Source organism: Austrofundulus limnaeus, unplaced genomic scaffold, assembly GCF_001266775.1.
Source record: "Austrofundulus limnaeus strain Quisiro unplaced genomic scaffold, Austrofundulus_limnaeus-1.0 Scaffold3, whole genome shotgun sequence".
In the NCBI taxonomy this organism is placed as follows: Eukaryota; Metazoa; Chordata; class Actinopteri; order Cyprinodontiformes; family Rivulidae; genus Austrofundulus; species Austrofundulus limnaeus.
Genome location: NW_013952405.1, coordinates 2,680,451 through 2,696,657, shown reverse-complemented (window position 1 = coordinate 2,696,657; position 16,207 = coordinate 2,680,451). Strand labels below are relative to the sequence as shown.

The 16,207-nt window shown below is 44.3% G+C and overlaps 2 protein-coding genes across 4 annotated transcripts in view; one reads left to right on the top strand and one right to left on the bottom strand.

Annotated features, from left to right (window-relative positions):
• The window catches only part of plcg1 (phospholipase C, gamma 1), a gene marked incomplete at its 5' end in the record, with an annotated part of 14,991 nt that extends 12,924 nt beyond the window's left edge, over positions 1–2,067 (top strand). The window contains 1 exon segment of the mRNA XM_014017164.1: positions 1–2,067.
• Positions 2,068–3,983: 1,916 nt separating this feature from the next.
• Positions 3,984–16,207, bottom strand: part of zhx3b (zinc fingers and homeoboxes 3b) — a 14,110-nt gene continuing 1,886 nt past the window's right edge. For 2 of the 3 annotated variants that reach the window (XM_014017177.1, XM_014017184.1), the window contains exons 2-5: positions 9,803–10,669; positions 9,618–9,719; positions 7,320–8,861; positions 3,984–5,120 (exon numbers count right to left, since the gene is read on the bottom strand). In XM_014017177.1, coding sequence (XP_013872631.1) covers positions 4,323–5,120; positions 7,320–8,861; positions 9,618–9,719; positions 9,803–10,528 — 3,168 coding nt within the window. In that variant the 5' untranslated portion in view covers positions 10,529–10,669 and the 3' untranslated portion in view covers positions 3,984–4,322. Of the gene's footprint in view, positions 5,121–7,319; positions 8,862–9,617; positions 9,720–9,802; positions 10,670–10,892; positions 11,063–16,207 lie in introns of those variants that run through there. The other variant, XM_014017192.1, reaches the window with a different exon arrangement.

Here is a 16,207-nt window from a genome sequence, read left to right as displayed (position 1 = left end):
CTGATGATGTCACTGACTGCTGTGATCGCTGTTTCCATGGAAACGCCCACCACTGCTTTGGCCTACATTTCAGGCAGCTCTCCCTCCTCCTCGATGAGGGAGGGCCTCGGACACTGCAGGGGCTGGGGTCAGAGAGGAAGCTGACGGCTGCAGACAGGAGGAAGAGACAACACTGACAGAAAAGCAAAGTGTGAGGATGTAAAAAGTTCTGGCCCCGGACCGGACTGTGTGTTTTCGTGGGACGGATTGTGATCTCTCGTGTTTTTGTTGTGAACAACAGCTGCTTATTGTGGAGGGGGTCTCAGTTTGAAACTGTTTCCAGTCAAGTTTCTTAGCTCTTTTTTTTCTTTTTGCCATGTCTGAACACATATATATACAGTATATATATATTTATTCCTGCTGTGCTGTTGGCCAGAGAACAGCAGCAGCAACGTGCTCTCAAAGAGTTCCTGTCTCCATGTTTTTAATTATTGTAATTATTTAAACCTTTTAACATTCAGAACACGTGACTCTGTAAGTGTAAAACATGAGGGCTCCCTATGGCTGTTTTTAAACACGTCTTTGCTTTGTGGAGGATTTTGTGCGCCTCCCATCTGTCCTACCTGAAATGGGACAAATTTTATTTTAGTTTTTGTCACAAAGCTAAACTGTGTTCCAAGAGACAAGAGAGCAAGCAGCGTCATGTTTCTGCACCTTTTCCTTCTTCTTGTCTTACATTCCAAGCAAAACTAAATCTACAAACGGTTTCATTTTGAATTTTTATTTACAACCCAGTCTGAAACAGACATTTCTTTTGTGTCATGCATTTGTGTCGACGCAGGCTCAAGGACTGTATAAAGCTTGTAGTGATTGTGTTTTAACTGCTTCACATCCTTTTTTCCTATTAATACCCAGCTTTGCCACAGAGATGTCTTRTGACTTAAAGGAGGACTCGGGGCTGAGTTGGTGCTGATCATTAACAACCAGTCTCCTAGTTTGAAGCATGAATGTATAAAAACACGTTCATTTCAGGAAACATGAAAGCTTTAGTTTCTTTTTAATAAATTTAGGAAAATGGAATAATTACTTTTAACTATGCAGCCCAAAGTTTTGACGAATCATGTTTGGAAATTCTTTTTTTTTAAGCTAACACTTCAAACCAAGTTTAAGTTGTGGTTTAAGTTTTAATTGGTTCACAAACTGCTCCCATAACGAACACCATTGAAGGGTTTTTAGTGTTTTGGTGGTTGTGTTACATCATCAAGCTTCTTCACAAACACCTGCATGAATTTTATTCTGGCAGCTCAAATGTGTTTAACATGAGTTGATATTAAAATGCACTCCTTGTTTCGATCAGGTTAGACATTTTATATATTTTTTTCTTTGATGGATTTGTCCTGTGATTTTTTTTTTTTTTTTTGAGGACATTCAGTTTGTCTCTGTGGCTGATGGAAGGGGTTTTATGTCAAACTGAGTTCAGACTGTATGAATGTGACAGATGTTTTGTTTTTCCCTCTCTGCTTTCGCACGACGACTGCGAGCTCCGTAATCTTGCTCGGTGTTTGAAGACTGACACCAATAAGCCATATGGGATGATTCAAAGTAAAAAAAAAAAAGGATCTTCAGCATTTTCTCTCTTCATGTCAACTTTTGTTTTTCGCCTCCCTCAGTGGTCAGTGTGTGGTGTCTGTGCATCGCTCTTATCRCTGGACTCTCTGCAGATCTTTGTGCCTCCTGTCTGCACACACTTCAAATTAAAGCCACACCTCTCACCTGCCCCGCTGAGCTAAAAGCACCCCACACAGACATTTTGGGGGCTTCTGTGAGCATGTACAGACCACGTTAAAGACACGTCTCTGCTGTATGAAGGTCAGATCCATCYAACTAACCATGGACACTTATGTGAGAGAACAGGACCCTTAATTGTAATTTTTGTTTTGTTTTTGCTAGCGATGGCCTCATTTACATTTGCCTTCCTGTAATGTGCCTAAACTCTGAAACTACAAAGAGAAGTATTAATTTTAATTTTGCCTTTCATATAAAAACATATTCAAGCCTGGAAAAAAATAAAATACTCACTGCTTTATATAACTTTGTCCTATTTTTTTCAGGATCTTACATCCTTCATTCTGATTTAAGTGTTTTACAGTTTTCTTACTGTACTTCAGCACCACTCAGGCCAATGACTGACGAGCACAAACTCATTACATTCTGTTTATTCTGCAAATACATCTGTAAAAATGGAACACCAAGCCTAAAGTATGGAGCTCTGGTAGAAGTTCACTGTTTTACAGTCTTGTTTTACACAATAAAAGTTCCATTAAAAACAAACAATGGAACAMGTCGGTGACGTAAAAGAAGCACTTGATGCTACAGCACAAACCGATGATTCTGTAAAGTCTAGAGAGTTGTCCTTTTGTCGGGTGTGTTGGAGACTACAGGGTGCTTGCCTGTGGTTTTGGAATAATTCACTTCAGATGTGTTCCTCAAGCCGAACAATTAAAGTTTATAAAGATTGAAATTCTGTTAAATGAAGGTGAGTTGGAAGCAGCCTGGCTTGTTCGTTAATGTAGAGCAGCAAACGAGGGGAAACGGGCCTGAATTCAAAACGTCTGAAAAGAGGTTCCTCTTAAGGTCTGAGCAAGCACCCTGTAGTGATCTGTGCAGTTTTCTGTGTAACGATGACCCGTCTCCCAACACTGACTGTCCAAACCCAACCTGCCGCAGCACCACACCATCGGCCTCCACGCCAAAATGGAAACATGGCAGAAAACTGGAGAGGGTGGCTTTTCACATGAGAGGGGGGAGAGAAAACGTCTGGGTGGGGATGGAGTCCGGATCCATTTCCATCCAGTGATCCCGTTACAGAACCCATCTGCTGTCTTGTCGTCAGACTCCCAGGACAAAGACCACCTGCGTTGTGAACTCCATCATCATACGAAGGCCTCTCCAGGTCCTGTAACAACGAAGGCACCACTCAAACAATATTCTAAAGYTGGACACATCTGACACATTAAGGTTCTTAACTCATTTAATTTATTAACTTTAAATGATCAACTAATTATTATTTTTTTTTATTTAATTTGAAGCTCCTTTGGGTGACCACGTGTTCCATGGCCACTCCTAACAAGGTTACCTTCAGCAGCGTCCGGCGTCTCGTCAGTGTTTGCCTCTCCTGCTTCTGCTGTGACGCCACACACCGACTGCTCCACTTTMTCCTCTGTCCCGCCTCCTGGCCTCGGCTCCAGAGGGGAGGATCCTGTTGTTGGTGGCTCTGCTGCCACGCCTGTTCCAACTGGTTCTGCTCCTGTCGTCTGAGCAACAGCAGCTTGTTTTGATCCAGGCAGAGCGGCCCTGGTGGTGAACCAGTGTCGCACCAGGTCTGCTGTCAAACCGCTCCTCTCGGCCAGCTCCTGCAMCTGAGGAGGAAAGATTTGAAAAATAAGAGAAGTCTCAGTTATTTTAGATTTGGATACAGATTCCTTTAGGAATTAAGGCATGGGMAATATGGAAGTCTTTTAATCTTCATTATTTGTTTAAAATTAGAAATATTTTTTGTGGTTATTATGGGCAGACAAAAAAGAAAATCCATCTCAAACATACGCTCATATTTTTAATGAAAACKTTTTGACTGCTTTACTTCTTGCTGCCATTTTCCCCACTTCAATACATTAAAGTCATGCTTCAAAAGTGACAAAGAAAACTGCAGATCTGATTTGATGCAAAAAATCAATCTTTTAGATGTGAAACACTGTAAAATTGACAAACGGCGGATGCTTCCACCCACAAGCGTGGTTTTGTGCATTTTGAGGTGATTTACCGACAACCTGAAAATCCAAGAGCTGAGATCTGATGGGTAATTTCTGTGGAAAACTTAGACTTTCAAAGTTTCACAGCGACCAACAAGTTTCCTTTCTGACACCTCTAAGTCTGAAAACACTCCAGTCGTTGTGGGCGAGCTATAGAAGACAAACGTGTGGAGCTCAGATAAGAAAAAAATAAAGTTTTTTTTAAATTAACCACTGAAACAGATTTTTAATAAAAGGGACAAGATGTGATTTCAGATTTTTAACATTGGAAGAACTTATACAATCTGWATAAAAAGGTTCAAGTTTCAGTTAAAACAGACACTCAAGCTAGTAAAAAAAAAAAGCTGCAACTTGATTTACTGTAATCACATTTGACAGAAACTAGGATTTTTTTTTATGAGACGTCTAATTTATATAGTAGATGAGTCCCCAAAATATCTTCTGGTTCTTAAAAACAATGAATATGAAACCACTTAAAGATCTACAAAACAGTCTTGTATGGTTTCTCCAGACCCACATGGACCTGTTGTCTTATTAAATGTTAATAAGAATCAGTTCTTTGCCTTTCATAGAAAAACAAACAGTTATTAGTACCTGGGARTCTTCCAGCTGACCATGCATGTTGAGATGATCCTGCAGGATCTTTGTGTTCTCCTCCTGCAGGTCTTYCTCCAGAGCCATGCTCTGGTACTCCTGCAGCCACTTCAGTACCCCGTTCTTCTGCACGTATCTGGAGTCCCCAAACCAACGCACCACCTCAGGTCTGGGCAGCCCAGTGCCCGAGATCAGGTCATCGTACTGAGTGGCACTGGGCCACTGGGTTCGAGCGTAGACCTGTTTGAGCAGGTGAAGCTGCTCTGCGGTCTTTTTGCCTCGTACGACTGTGGGTTTAGGAGAATGGGGTGTTTTTGGTGTTGGGGTGGAGGGTTGGGATGGTTTAGGGGTGTTGGAGGAGGTGGGGCCCGCGGAGGAAGCAGGTGTGCTGCTGGACTGAGTTGCTACAGTCAGATTATCCAAACCCTCGTCCTCCGCTTTGCCGCTGGCCTCCGTCACCTTCAGCATCTTCAGGTTGATTTTGATGGGGTTGACTTTTGGTTCTCCTGAACCATCATCTCGCTGTCTGTCCTCTTCATTGACCTCCATCTCCTCCTCATCCTCTCTCTGCGCTTGGTTGATCTCGTCCTTCTTTTTCTCAGCTGCCAGTCTCTTTCTCTTCTCGGCAAACCAGCCGTGGATCTCCCTCCTGGTCATCTTGGTCTCAGAGCGCAGCCGGTCCACTTCCTCTCCAGATGGGTCATCATTCTGGGCAAAGCTGGCCTCAAGGGCCTTAACCTAAACATAAAACACAATGAAGGTTAATAACTTGTAGGAAATAAGCAGGACTAAACAGATTACAAACATGTCCAAATGTGTTGTTTTTAAAGCTGAGGTGGCTGAAAACACAAAGTACATCTGTTCCACTACAAGTCTGTTTTAATCAGACTTCATCCATTATCTACACCTGCTTCTTTCTTTCAGAATCACAAGGGTCACTAGCTATGTTTACATGCACACAATTCTTTGATGGGATTGAAATGTATTCGGATTAAATAATCTGAATGYATCGTTTACATGGACACAATCCGATCCTGAYGAGYGTTTACAGGCACCAGGCTTTTATTCAGAATAGAAGCACTGACATGCACAGTTAACTTTCCCTTAAAAAAACCCACAGAAAAAAGTTCTACTTTYWTCCTGAACATAAACAGTTTCTGAGCTGAGAATGGACCCGCGACAGGTTTAATAATGGTGGAGACGTTACTGCACTCTCTGGTTCAGCTGCAGGTGACGTGCTGACTTTTTGTTTTGTTTTGTGAAGCGGCGCAGGCTGTGTGTCTTCCTTCTTTACTGAATGAGAAAAYAGGAGGAAAAGTTCTGAGCTGCTGGAAACCGGTGGATGWAAGTCAGCAGATGTGCGCAGTCAGKTCAGTTTTCCACCATCAGAGTGAAATGATCAGATTAACCGGCATAAACCACCTCTCTCATTCCGATTACAAATTCATTCGGATTGAGCTGAATCAGGTCAGAATAATCCGAACGGGCTGTTTACATGACGCATTTTTATTCCGAATGGCCTTTWRKCCGATTGCTTATGTCCATGTAAACGTAGCTAGTGGTGCCCATATCYAGCAGTCACAGAGCGAGGGGCGGGGTACACCCTGGACAGGTCGCAGGTCCATCACATYAGACTTTTAACCATAAAAATCTTCCACAGTAAAATGACATTTAAACTAGRGCTGGGTTAAAAAAATCGATTTAATCAATCTGGATCGATTCTCGTTCAAATTTGGGAAGATCGATTCATAAGTCATGAGATCGATGTTTTCCCCACGGGTGTTGTGTGCGATGAAGCTGCACGTTTCCGTGTTGTGTGTCACTCCTGGCTTGCCGTAGATTTACATCCAGTGACGGTCAGTGCTAATGTTAGCTCCCGACAACAAGTTGTCTGAATCAAAACAAAAGAAACAAAGGAATCACTAACATTACAGCTGATTCTCAGCTGAACTGAAAGATAACAGAGGCCATGACTACTTTTGTTTGCAAAGTTTTGCGCTCGGACGCGGTAGTGGGAAACTAAGCTTCAAACGGCTGGTTCCGGTGGTCGGACCAAAACTACGGTGTGTAAATATTTGACTGAAACTCTTCTCCTCCTTTATAAATGTGTGAAAGATGTCAGTCTAACAAAATCGTTTAGTTTTGTTACCAATGTTATTTTTAAATTTTAGAAACATCAATGTAATTCACAGTGGTGAAAGGTTTTAGCTGAAGTACTTTTTTTCTTCTTGTTAATAAGTTTTACTGAACAGAAGCTAATAAAAACTTTACAAATATACAGTTTTCATACACTCAAAAGAGTGGGCAGAATTAAACACTTATATTAACCCACATCTTTTCCTGCAACCTTATTCCATCACTTCTTAGTGATCAAGAAAATTGTTCTTAATTTCTTTAAAAAAACCTTATTAGTAGTAGTATCAACAACACTTTTTCTTGCAATTCGTTTTTAGCTTAAACCCTTTGAAACTTGAGACAGTTTTGTTTCAAGGCTAAACTCCAATTTACAAGTTTGCCCTTTATGTTTATAATTTTACCAATGCATCAAGTTAGAATTAGTTTCTATTTACAGAATTAGTTCCTTTGAGAATRTCCTATATCAAAGTAAATGTGTTACTGCATGATATCCTTAACTAATTTAGAAATCAATCAAACKGRATCACGAATCATCCTGAATCGAATCGATTTGGGAAATTTGAATCGATACCGAGCCCTAATTTAAGCACAAACATTAATACCAGCTAAGATCCTGATTCAACATGAGGATTTTCAATTACATGATTTTACCTTTTGAACTGATGCAACACAAGTGCAGCATCAACTTTAACAAACAAACAGTATTTTGAATCGCTGACATTTGAATCTCTACTGTTCTTTTTATTTTAAGTTTATATTTTCTGGAGCTGAGMAACAAGTGGAACAGAGTTACGGCCTCACCTGATGAGGTTCTCTCTCTTTGTAGCGAATGGCTGTGAAATCAGGTGAGGGCAGTTTTGGGGGTCGGCGTGAYGGCGTGCTGGGAGAGGTGGGAGTCTGTTTGGCCGGTGGGCTTGGAGGAGCATTACGGGAGTTGGGCTGGGGCGTTTTAGCACACGAGCTGCTGCTACTTTCTGACAGTTCTGTAGGAGCAGCACCGTCGGAGGCGGAGCCGCTCACCGGCGTACCTGTGGAGCTCCCTGSACCCGACGCGGCGCTGGGTTTACTCTGCCCCGCAGTGCTGGASCGAGGCCCTTTGTGGTTACGGAAGTGGTAGCGCCGGTCGCTGAACCACTTGCGGACCTCGCGCACCGTGAGGCCCGTCAGAGCGATGAGGCGGTCCACCTCCTCCTGGTCGGGCCACTGGTTCACCTGGAAGCTGTCCTTCAGGGTGCTGAGCTGCACCTGGGACTTCTTGCCTTTGTAAAAGCTGGGGTCCAGCATCGTGCTGACGGGGGTTCTGGAGCCAGGTGTGCTGCCAGGGGCTGCTGCAGGAGAAGGTGAGGAAGACTTCAAGGCTGGAGATGAAGCCTCTTCCAGTTTGATGGCTGGACAGTCAGTAACAGAGGGATCATCTGTGCTAGTGGAGTTATTACTGCTGCTGCCGCCGTCTGATTGGTTGCTCTTCTGTCCTTTATCACCTGTTTTATTGTTAGCAGCTTTGCTTTCTGTGGTCTTACTGTCACTCTGCACCACGCTGGCTTTAGCCTCATTTACATGTGTGTTCTCAGACGGTGCGTGGCTGCTAACTTTATTATTGCTCTTGTCTGCAGAGTTGGCTTTAGCACTGCTGTGTTTACCATTGACACTGCCTRCCTTATTGTTACTATGGTTACTGTTTCCAAGACTAAGGTTGATGACGCCAGCGTCACCGCCGCAGGCACCCCCTCCCCCACTTTTACAACTTTTACTGCTGGTGATGACGCTGCTCTCTGCGCTGCTGCTGCCCATCGTGCCCACCACCACACCAGTGCCTTTATCCGCCGCCAGCGCTGCAGCGGGCCGGGCCTGCATGGCGGGTCGAGCCGCCGCCTGGGGCTTCGGCGTCACCGCCAGGGCCACGGGAGCGCTGCTGACCTGGATGCCGTTGGCCATGACGGGCTGTGTGACGATTACCCCTCCCTGGCTGACAAGTGATCCCTGCAGAAACTGAGGGATCCCCGTGGGCCCCAGGGAGGCCGGCAGGACTGTGATGGTGTGCTGGGCTGAGCCGTGGTGACTCCGTGTCTGGTTCTGCGAGCCAGCTGGTGCCGTCTGGATGATGGTGTTGAACATCTTCCTCCTGGCCTCCTCGATCTCCTCAGGAGACCAGCTGATGCCTTGCTTCAGTCTCTGAGCCGTGAACCAGATCTTGATCTGTTCTTCTGGGAATTTGGTGACCACAGTGAGGTAGCAGAGCTCGGCCTTCGTGGGGTACGGGAACTTACTGAAGGAGGTCTTCAGGAAAGAAGAGGAGTCCATGGAGGCGCTGTAGGTGGGGATGCTGCTCAAAGGAATCATCACCTGGCAGAGAAAAATGTAAACATGTGCTGACTGTTTTTTTTTAAACTTATGTATTGAGACTGTTGTGGACAAAAACAGAGTTGTAAAGTAAATAAGTACAAATACTTCTTTACTGTACTTAAGTAGATTTTTTTTGGTATCTGTACTTTACTTGAGTAATTATTTTTCAGCCTACTTTTTACTTCCACTTCTTACATTTTTACACAGTTATCTGTTCTTTCTACTTCTTTCATTTTTTAAAAAGATGAGAAGTAGAAAGTCGTTACTCCTGTTTCATTACAGCTTGTTAAAAAAATTTCCTCCTGGATAGAGTGAATTTAATTGTGGTTGGATGAGAAGTATAAATATATATCATCAAATATACTGTATGTAGCCTAATTCCAAGATGTCTGTGGCTAGTGCATCCTAACGTTTTTAAAATAAACATTTTTCTATGATAATATAGCCATTTTGGCCTTTAGAAAAATGTTTTTTGAGGGTCTCACCTCCCAATAAATGTCATTTTGGGAAGTCTAGCCACTCGTTGTTACTCCATACTTTTACTTTTAATACTTAAGTACATTTTATGTCAGAATTGAAATTTACTTTTGATACTTAAAGTACAAAATATATTAGATACTTTAAGACTTTTACTCAAGTAATATTCTTAGAGGAGACTTTAACTTTTACCAAAGTAATTATATGGTAAGACACTTGTACTTTTACTCAAGTATCACTTTTGAGGTACTTTATACAACACTGTACAAAAACATTTACCTTGGGTAGATTTTGGGAGGAGTAGGTTGACGAAGTTGAGGACATATTTGAGGAGACCGTTACTGGTGAAGAGTGATGAAGGTTTTTGTTTGGAGTAACAATCTAAAAAAAAGAAATGCATGAACATGTACAAAATGCATTTCAAATGAAAACAAATGYGTGGGGCACTAAAAGCCCATACTCACATGTGTGATGGGAGTCTTTAGAATCGGTAACGTTGTTGTACCATTAACAATCTGTATTGCTGAGGGCATCGTGGCCTTCGTCGTTCCATTGTGGACAATCGTAGGAACATGTGTGACAGTCACTGTAGCAGCTTCTTTTCTTTCAGACTCTCTGAACGCAGAGACAGAATGTGACTCTGAAGATGGCTCCTCGGAGGCAGAGTGGGACACCACAATCCGTTTAGGCTCCGACTTGCCCTTCAGCATCCTCATGATGGGGGTTTTGCTGATAGAAATCTCACTGTCCTTGCACGTCTCTGCCCCAGCCACCACATTCTGCTCCACCACCACCCTCCTGTCCCTCTTCCTCAGGTGCAGAGTGGTGCTCACCGTGCTGGGGTGAACCCTGGCGTTGTGCAGGGCCAGCCCCTCGAACTTGGGWGCTGAAACGCCGCAGCTTCTGCAAACAAAACCCGGGTCCGCCCTGAACTCTGGGTGYGCGCTGTAGACGTGATCCAAAAACAAGTTGAGGTCACGGGTTTCAAAGTTGCAGGACTTACAAGTGTAAGTGCCAGCACCGCTTTCTGGTTTAGAAGACTCAATGGGGACTAAAGGGCTGAGCCGGTCACTTCCAGAAACCCTGGACAGACGGACAGGAACCGGAGAGTCCTGCTCAACCTCCTCAACAGAGCGGATAGTCTTACTAGGGATCATGCAAGGCGTAGTCGACTTTCTTTTGCTGGCCATAGTGTGGGGAGAACTGGTCAAACGGCTGAAAAAACTGTGAAATGGAAGATGGTTGTCTCAATTATAAAACAGGCATGGAGGAACAAAGATGGCAGGGCTTATCCATTGGTCCAAGTCGTTGAGCAAGGTTTTAGTAGAATCCTAAAAAAGAGAAGAAGAACACATTTAGGATCAGTCAGTCTCCATTAACCTGTAACTTAAGCTTTAGTTATGACATCTATTTTAGGTAACAAATAAATAAGATGGACAAAAATCATGCAGAAAAAAAGTTTTTAAGAGCTGCAGAAGCTCGTTTCTTCTTAGCTAAAAATCAGATACAGATATGAGATTTCAACAAAAACATCTGCCACACAGGAATGATCACCTTTCGAAAAAAAAGTCCTCTCAAATTTAGAACAGTTCATTAATATTTCATGCTAGAAATAAAAATAAAAATAAAAACAAAAACAGTCTTCTCAATCCTGTCTCCTTAAACTCAAGACTCTCTCTTTTTGGAGGCCATTCAAACCAGCTCAGTCTGCTTCTTCACTACAGGCATTTTGGGAGCGCTCCTGTCTTACCCCCTTTCTCCCCTCCCCCACACAACTCTGTCTCACTTCCTCTCTCTCAGACACACCCCCACAGAGGCAGCACACTGTATTTTCTCCTCAATGCACAGATTTTGTAGCCCCTACACACCTTTATAAAGACTGCAAGATGAATATGCACATTACAAATATCATGTCGCTTAAGTCGGAGAGTATTTTGAACAGTGAGGGACGTGGAAGGTTCAGCAGATGTTTCTTGGGAAGACGCGCATTTCGCCCATCGGYGTCGTACGCAGCGTCGACAGAAGCACGCTGCATATAAAGCCATGTTTTGCAAATGCTCAATGCAKCTCCAGTCTCTTTGTCTTCACGCAAAATGGCGAAAGCTTCCTGCGGAGGGCTTTGCTCCTCCTTCCTTTCCCACAGAACACAGAGGCAGGGATGCAGAATTGAAGGACGGCTCTAGGGCAATTACTCTTCCAACTCTCTGCCCTGACATGACACCTCATGCACAGAGCGGCAAAAAGTTCCCCAAGCTTCACCAGCTGAAAGGTGTTTAATGAAAAAAGTGCAGCCCATTACCATGCCAAAGGCCATTTGGCAACATATGCAACCAAAATCCACCTTTTTGGTAGGCAGACCTACAGAGCACTGCAAGAACATGTTAAACTCCTCTGGGACTAGTATCCCTTCATACACAAGGCCGTTGTGGCACCWTCATATTTCTGTCTACATGTAAGGCAGCCCAGTTCATTTAATCCACTCTTCTCTAATGAAATAGGAATATTTAAATGGCAAACTTTGTGTTTCTCTAGTTACCTACAAAACGTGCACAGAAATCCTTGGTTTGCTTCTCAAAAGGTCATGGTACATTAGCTCAGTTAACCCCCACAGGACCCRGGTGTGACAGAAGGTACAAACAGTTTGGTGCATTTAGAAGCCGAAAGCAACCTAATTTTATTTCAGTTTGACAAAATTAAAAAATTAATCAGTAAATGGAAGCACGCAAGTGTAACTGGTAATAATCAGACACACAAATGAATCTGTGGTGAAATAATTAACTGTTTTTAATAGTACAAAAAGCTTTTGATCTGCATGTGAGGGGTTAACTGGGAATTGAAGTTTGCTACTGTGAGGGAACGTGATGCCCCTTGTCCCCCCCACCACCCCACTGAGTGAAACTACCCTCGGCTTGGGCCGCTGTGCACCTCTCCCACCTCCCCCCCACCCCCCGCCATTCAGTTCTGCATCAAGGGGCACCTCTCTGCCAAGGCAGAACAGTCACATGACCAACACAAAGGCTTATGGGTGGGCAGTCGCAGCCATTCGTCACGTGGTTCACTTGGGTGTGGGTGGCAGGCAAGAGGAGAAGAGGGAAGCGAATGGGAGCCGATGGTGGGGGATGGGCAGGCTGTTTCGGGGTGAGGGTGGGGTGTTAACTATCGTGGAGGAAGCAACTGAGGTGTTTCTGTGAGGAATTTTCCTCCTTGGTACTCCCCCCAGCACCCCCTGCGACCGGCCTACCCCCGCACCTCGAGCCCCGTTCTTACTCCAAAGTGCAATCACACGTGGAGCGTCCCTCCCTCCTCACTGCAAAGCCTGGAATGTTCTGCAAATGGACATAACCTGAAGTTCAGTTTCACTGTCCACACACACACACACACACACACACACACACACACACACACACACACGTGTTTTAGTGGCAAAATCACTGCTAAAACAAGCCAATGTCTGTCAGTAAAATTTGGATGAATCAGACCGACAAATCTCAGCGAACACTACAAATCAGAAATCACAAGKCAGAGGAAGTCAGCACTAAAATGAGCCCCAGCACAATGAGCGTACCCCAAAAATAAAAAAACAAAAGTCCCAGAGGCCTCACACAGGTGACGGGCGAAACAACACGACCAGAGCTATTAACAGCGAGCTGCTCGCGCCTCAGAAGCACCAGGCTCAGGCAGCTCCTGCTGACTCACTGCCATGAGKGAGTTATTGTCTGATAACTCCGACGTGTATGCTGACTGACCGTGTGGCTGTGATGGGGTTTGTGTCCGTTATGCGTGTCAGCATTTGCATGTCTGGGTTTCCTGAGATTCAGAGTAGACAGGAGGGGCGTACGTGATGCATGTGTGACGTGCGGGGGTGGGTGTCCGCATGTCTGTGTGCGCAGCTTGTTTACCAAGGTAGTACGGCTGCTGCTTGTGCTGTGTGTCACAGCTCTCAGAAGGGACACACAAAAGATAGACGATCTTTTAGACGTCTTGGTTTGAAACCCAAATGCTCTCTGCCTCATCTGTGGCTCGGCTCAGCTGACCTCCTTTCATCTCARGGCCTGACTCTCGTCTCGGCCTCAGCTGTATTCCTCTGAGTCCAGGCGAAGAGCTGCACTCAAAACSCTCAGGAAAGCCTGAAGTTTATCTCCACACTCAGATTACAGACGATAAGAGGGACATCTGTTAGAGGAACAAACGTTTTTTTCTGATAGAAGAAAACAMTGTAGGTGTACAACACAGGTAGGCCTGCCCTAGTTTGCTCCATTTTTACCCGTTCCTCTTTTTTCCACTCTCCTTCTTGGCTCTTCCCCCTCCCTTATAAAACATCCTCTCCCTCCCTCCCACTGTTCCCTCTTCTCCTCCCTCTCYGAATAAGTTTGGCCGAGGGAGACAGGTCGGCAGCAGCACTGGTGTGTTACTGTCCCCATGGCAACCACCCCCCAATTCTCTTTTATACCAGCTCACTTCTCTAAAGCGCAAGCATGTGTGTAAACACACACACACACACACACACACAACTCCTATGCCATCCAGTCCTTGGCCCAAGCTGGGCTTGTTTGTTCCACACGCCCCTCAGAGTGGTATTTGGAGAGTCCCTGCCCTGCTCCTGTTTCAGAGCTTCTCCCACGAAGCGTTCATGTTTCTCCGTTAGGTGTGGTCGCCGTCTCCGAGGCGCGCCATTGGCCAGAGCCGATGGTGTCTCTTCCTGTTCAGTTTCTGTCCAGACATCTGYCTTACTGCCCTGTTACGAGCGCACTCTCTGGCCTCCAGTGGCCCAGAGTCACACGGTGTTGCTGCAGTCGTGCAATCAAACACGGGAACAGACGCACAAACAGAACAGAAAATCTGGCCGATGCTATTTTGTTCATGAGGCTCCTTAAAAAACAACCTGCAGCTAAATAAATTTGCACTTATATTGTACACACACCTCTCTCCAACTCCAAGAGTTTGCACCTCTTTTGTCATTTCTTGTATATTTATAGCGTATTAGCGTCTAACGTCCATCACCGCCACTGTATCACTCAGTCACCTGAAGATTGACAAACAAAGCTCACATGTGCACATCTAAACTTCTGTTCACAGCTGTCCCGGTTTTTCACCACCCTGGCAATGATRAGGAAACCTCAATTACAGCGTTCCTACATCATCGTTCCCTTGGATCCGGGGCGTTCATGTGGGGCTGCACACAGGTCAGGAAGCGGACGGCTGCGTGGGCTGTGAGTGGCTGCGTTGCTGTGGTTGCTGCTGGTGCACGCGTTGAAGCTGGGCTGAAGAGAGGGGAGGGAGAGAAAGATGGCGGAGCACCACGCTCTGCGTTGTCCGACCTAAGATGGCTGACGTTACAAGCTGTTCACCAGCCAAAACGGAGCGAGTGGCTACTGCTGACCCAAAGCTGCTCTCCTCCAAGACTCTGAGGCGGTTCTTTGGAGCCGTCTTGCGTTTTATGTTATTTTTGTCATCATACTTGGGAAAAGCACCACAGGAAAAAAAAAACAACTTGTCATACCGTGAGTCGGTACAGAGAAGAGAAACAACTCACTGATGAAAAGTCAATAACGCAAGTCTGATACACTCAGCCACGTGCAGGTTAGTGGATGATGACGACAGAGACTAGAAACGCTAAAAGTAAAATGACTTTAGAAGTGAACTGGCCAAGACATGTTTTTTTTTTGTGAGACAAAGCAACTCTTGGTGTGCGTCTGCTGCAAACATGAAGCTGAGAGCGAGAGAGAGAGAGAGAGAGAGCAGATAAACAGTCACCAGGTTCATGCTATTACTGCAGTAACACAATAAAGCGCAGCAAGGTAAGATATATAACAAATAAAATAAATCAGTCTGAACTTATTTTCATCTTAAATCAATACTTTCCTAAGCCTGATGTGAACCCTGGCCTTTTWTTTAGTGTTGTTATTCCACATGTGATCCTCAGCAGTTATGTGGAAACTAGCTTCTTGCAGGAGCAGAGCACARACAGACAGCTGGATTAAGCTGGGTGTCTACCTGAGACTCACGTGGACACCAGACACAAATTAGCAGCCCAGGAAAGCTTGGTTTTAATCCTTTGAGTGACACACACRCATGACAACACCAGCATGATACATGACCATGGCAACATGCAACAGTGAGACAAAACTGTTTCTGTTCATCATATTTGAAAAGTGTGTAGAACCTGATTTTAAATTAGAATCTACATTTTAGCCGCTTATATCAACACTTCATGTGTGAGTGAAAAATAAATAAATAAATAAATAAAAGTACTCACTGCAAACTATGAAATCAAACAAAAACAATCTTGTCCTGAACTATGTGAAATGATGCAATTTGAAAGGAGGTTCCTTCTGTACGTTTTCCAGATGTATTGATACGGAATTCTGAAACATGGGTCCACACACAATGTAAACAATGCCCTCAGCTGAATCTGCAGAAAACCACATGGAAGCGTGAGTCACGTGACTGACCTACATTAAGCTGGCTATAGTTTATGTGGGTAAACAAACAAGGTGGGACCAGGTAGGATCTGGGACAATAGGTTTAGGTGGAAATAAAAGAGCAAATCTGCTGCTAAACAAAACAACAAAGAGAAAGGACAATTGTCAAGAATAAATCGCAAACATTCGGACCTATTGACCACTGATTTGAGAAAAATATTGTGCTAATTTTGTTACTTCGTGACTGTTTTGACTTTGCAATGAGGACCTTAATGTAAAAACAGAAAACAGTGATTTACAACTTCTTTATGCATGGTATATTAGAGAAATGGGAGATAAGTAACAACTCATAGTTTATTATTAAACGTACGTCATTAATAGGATTTAGAGTTATATGTGTGTGTGTGTGTGTGTGTGTGTGTGTGTGTGTGTGTGTGTGTGTGTGTG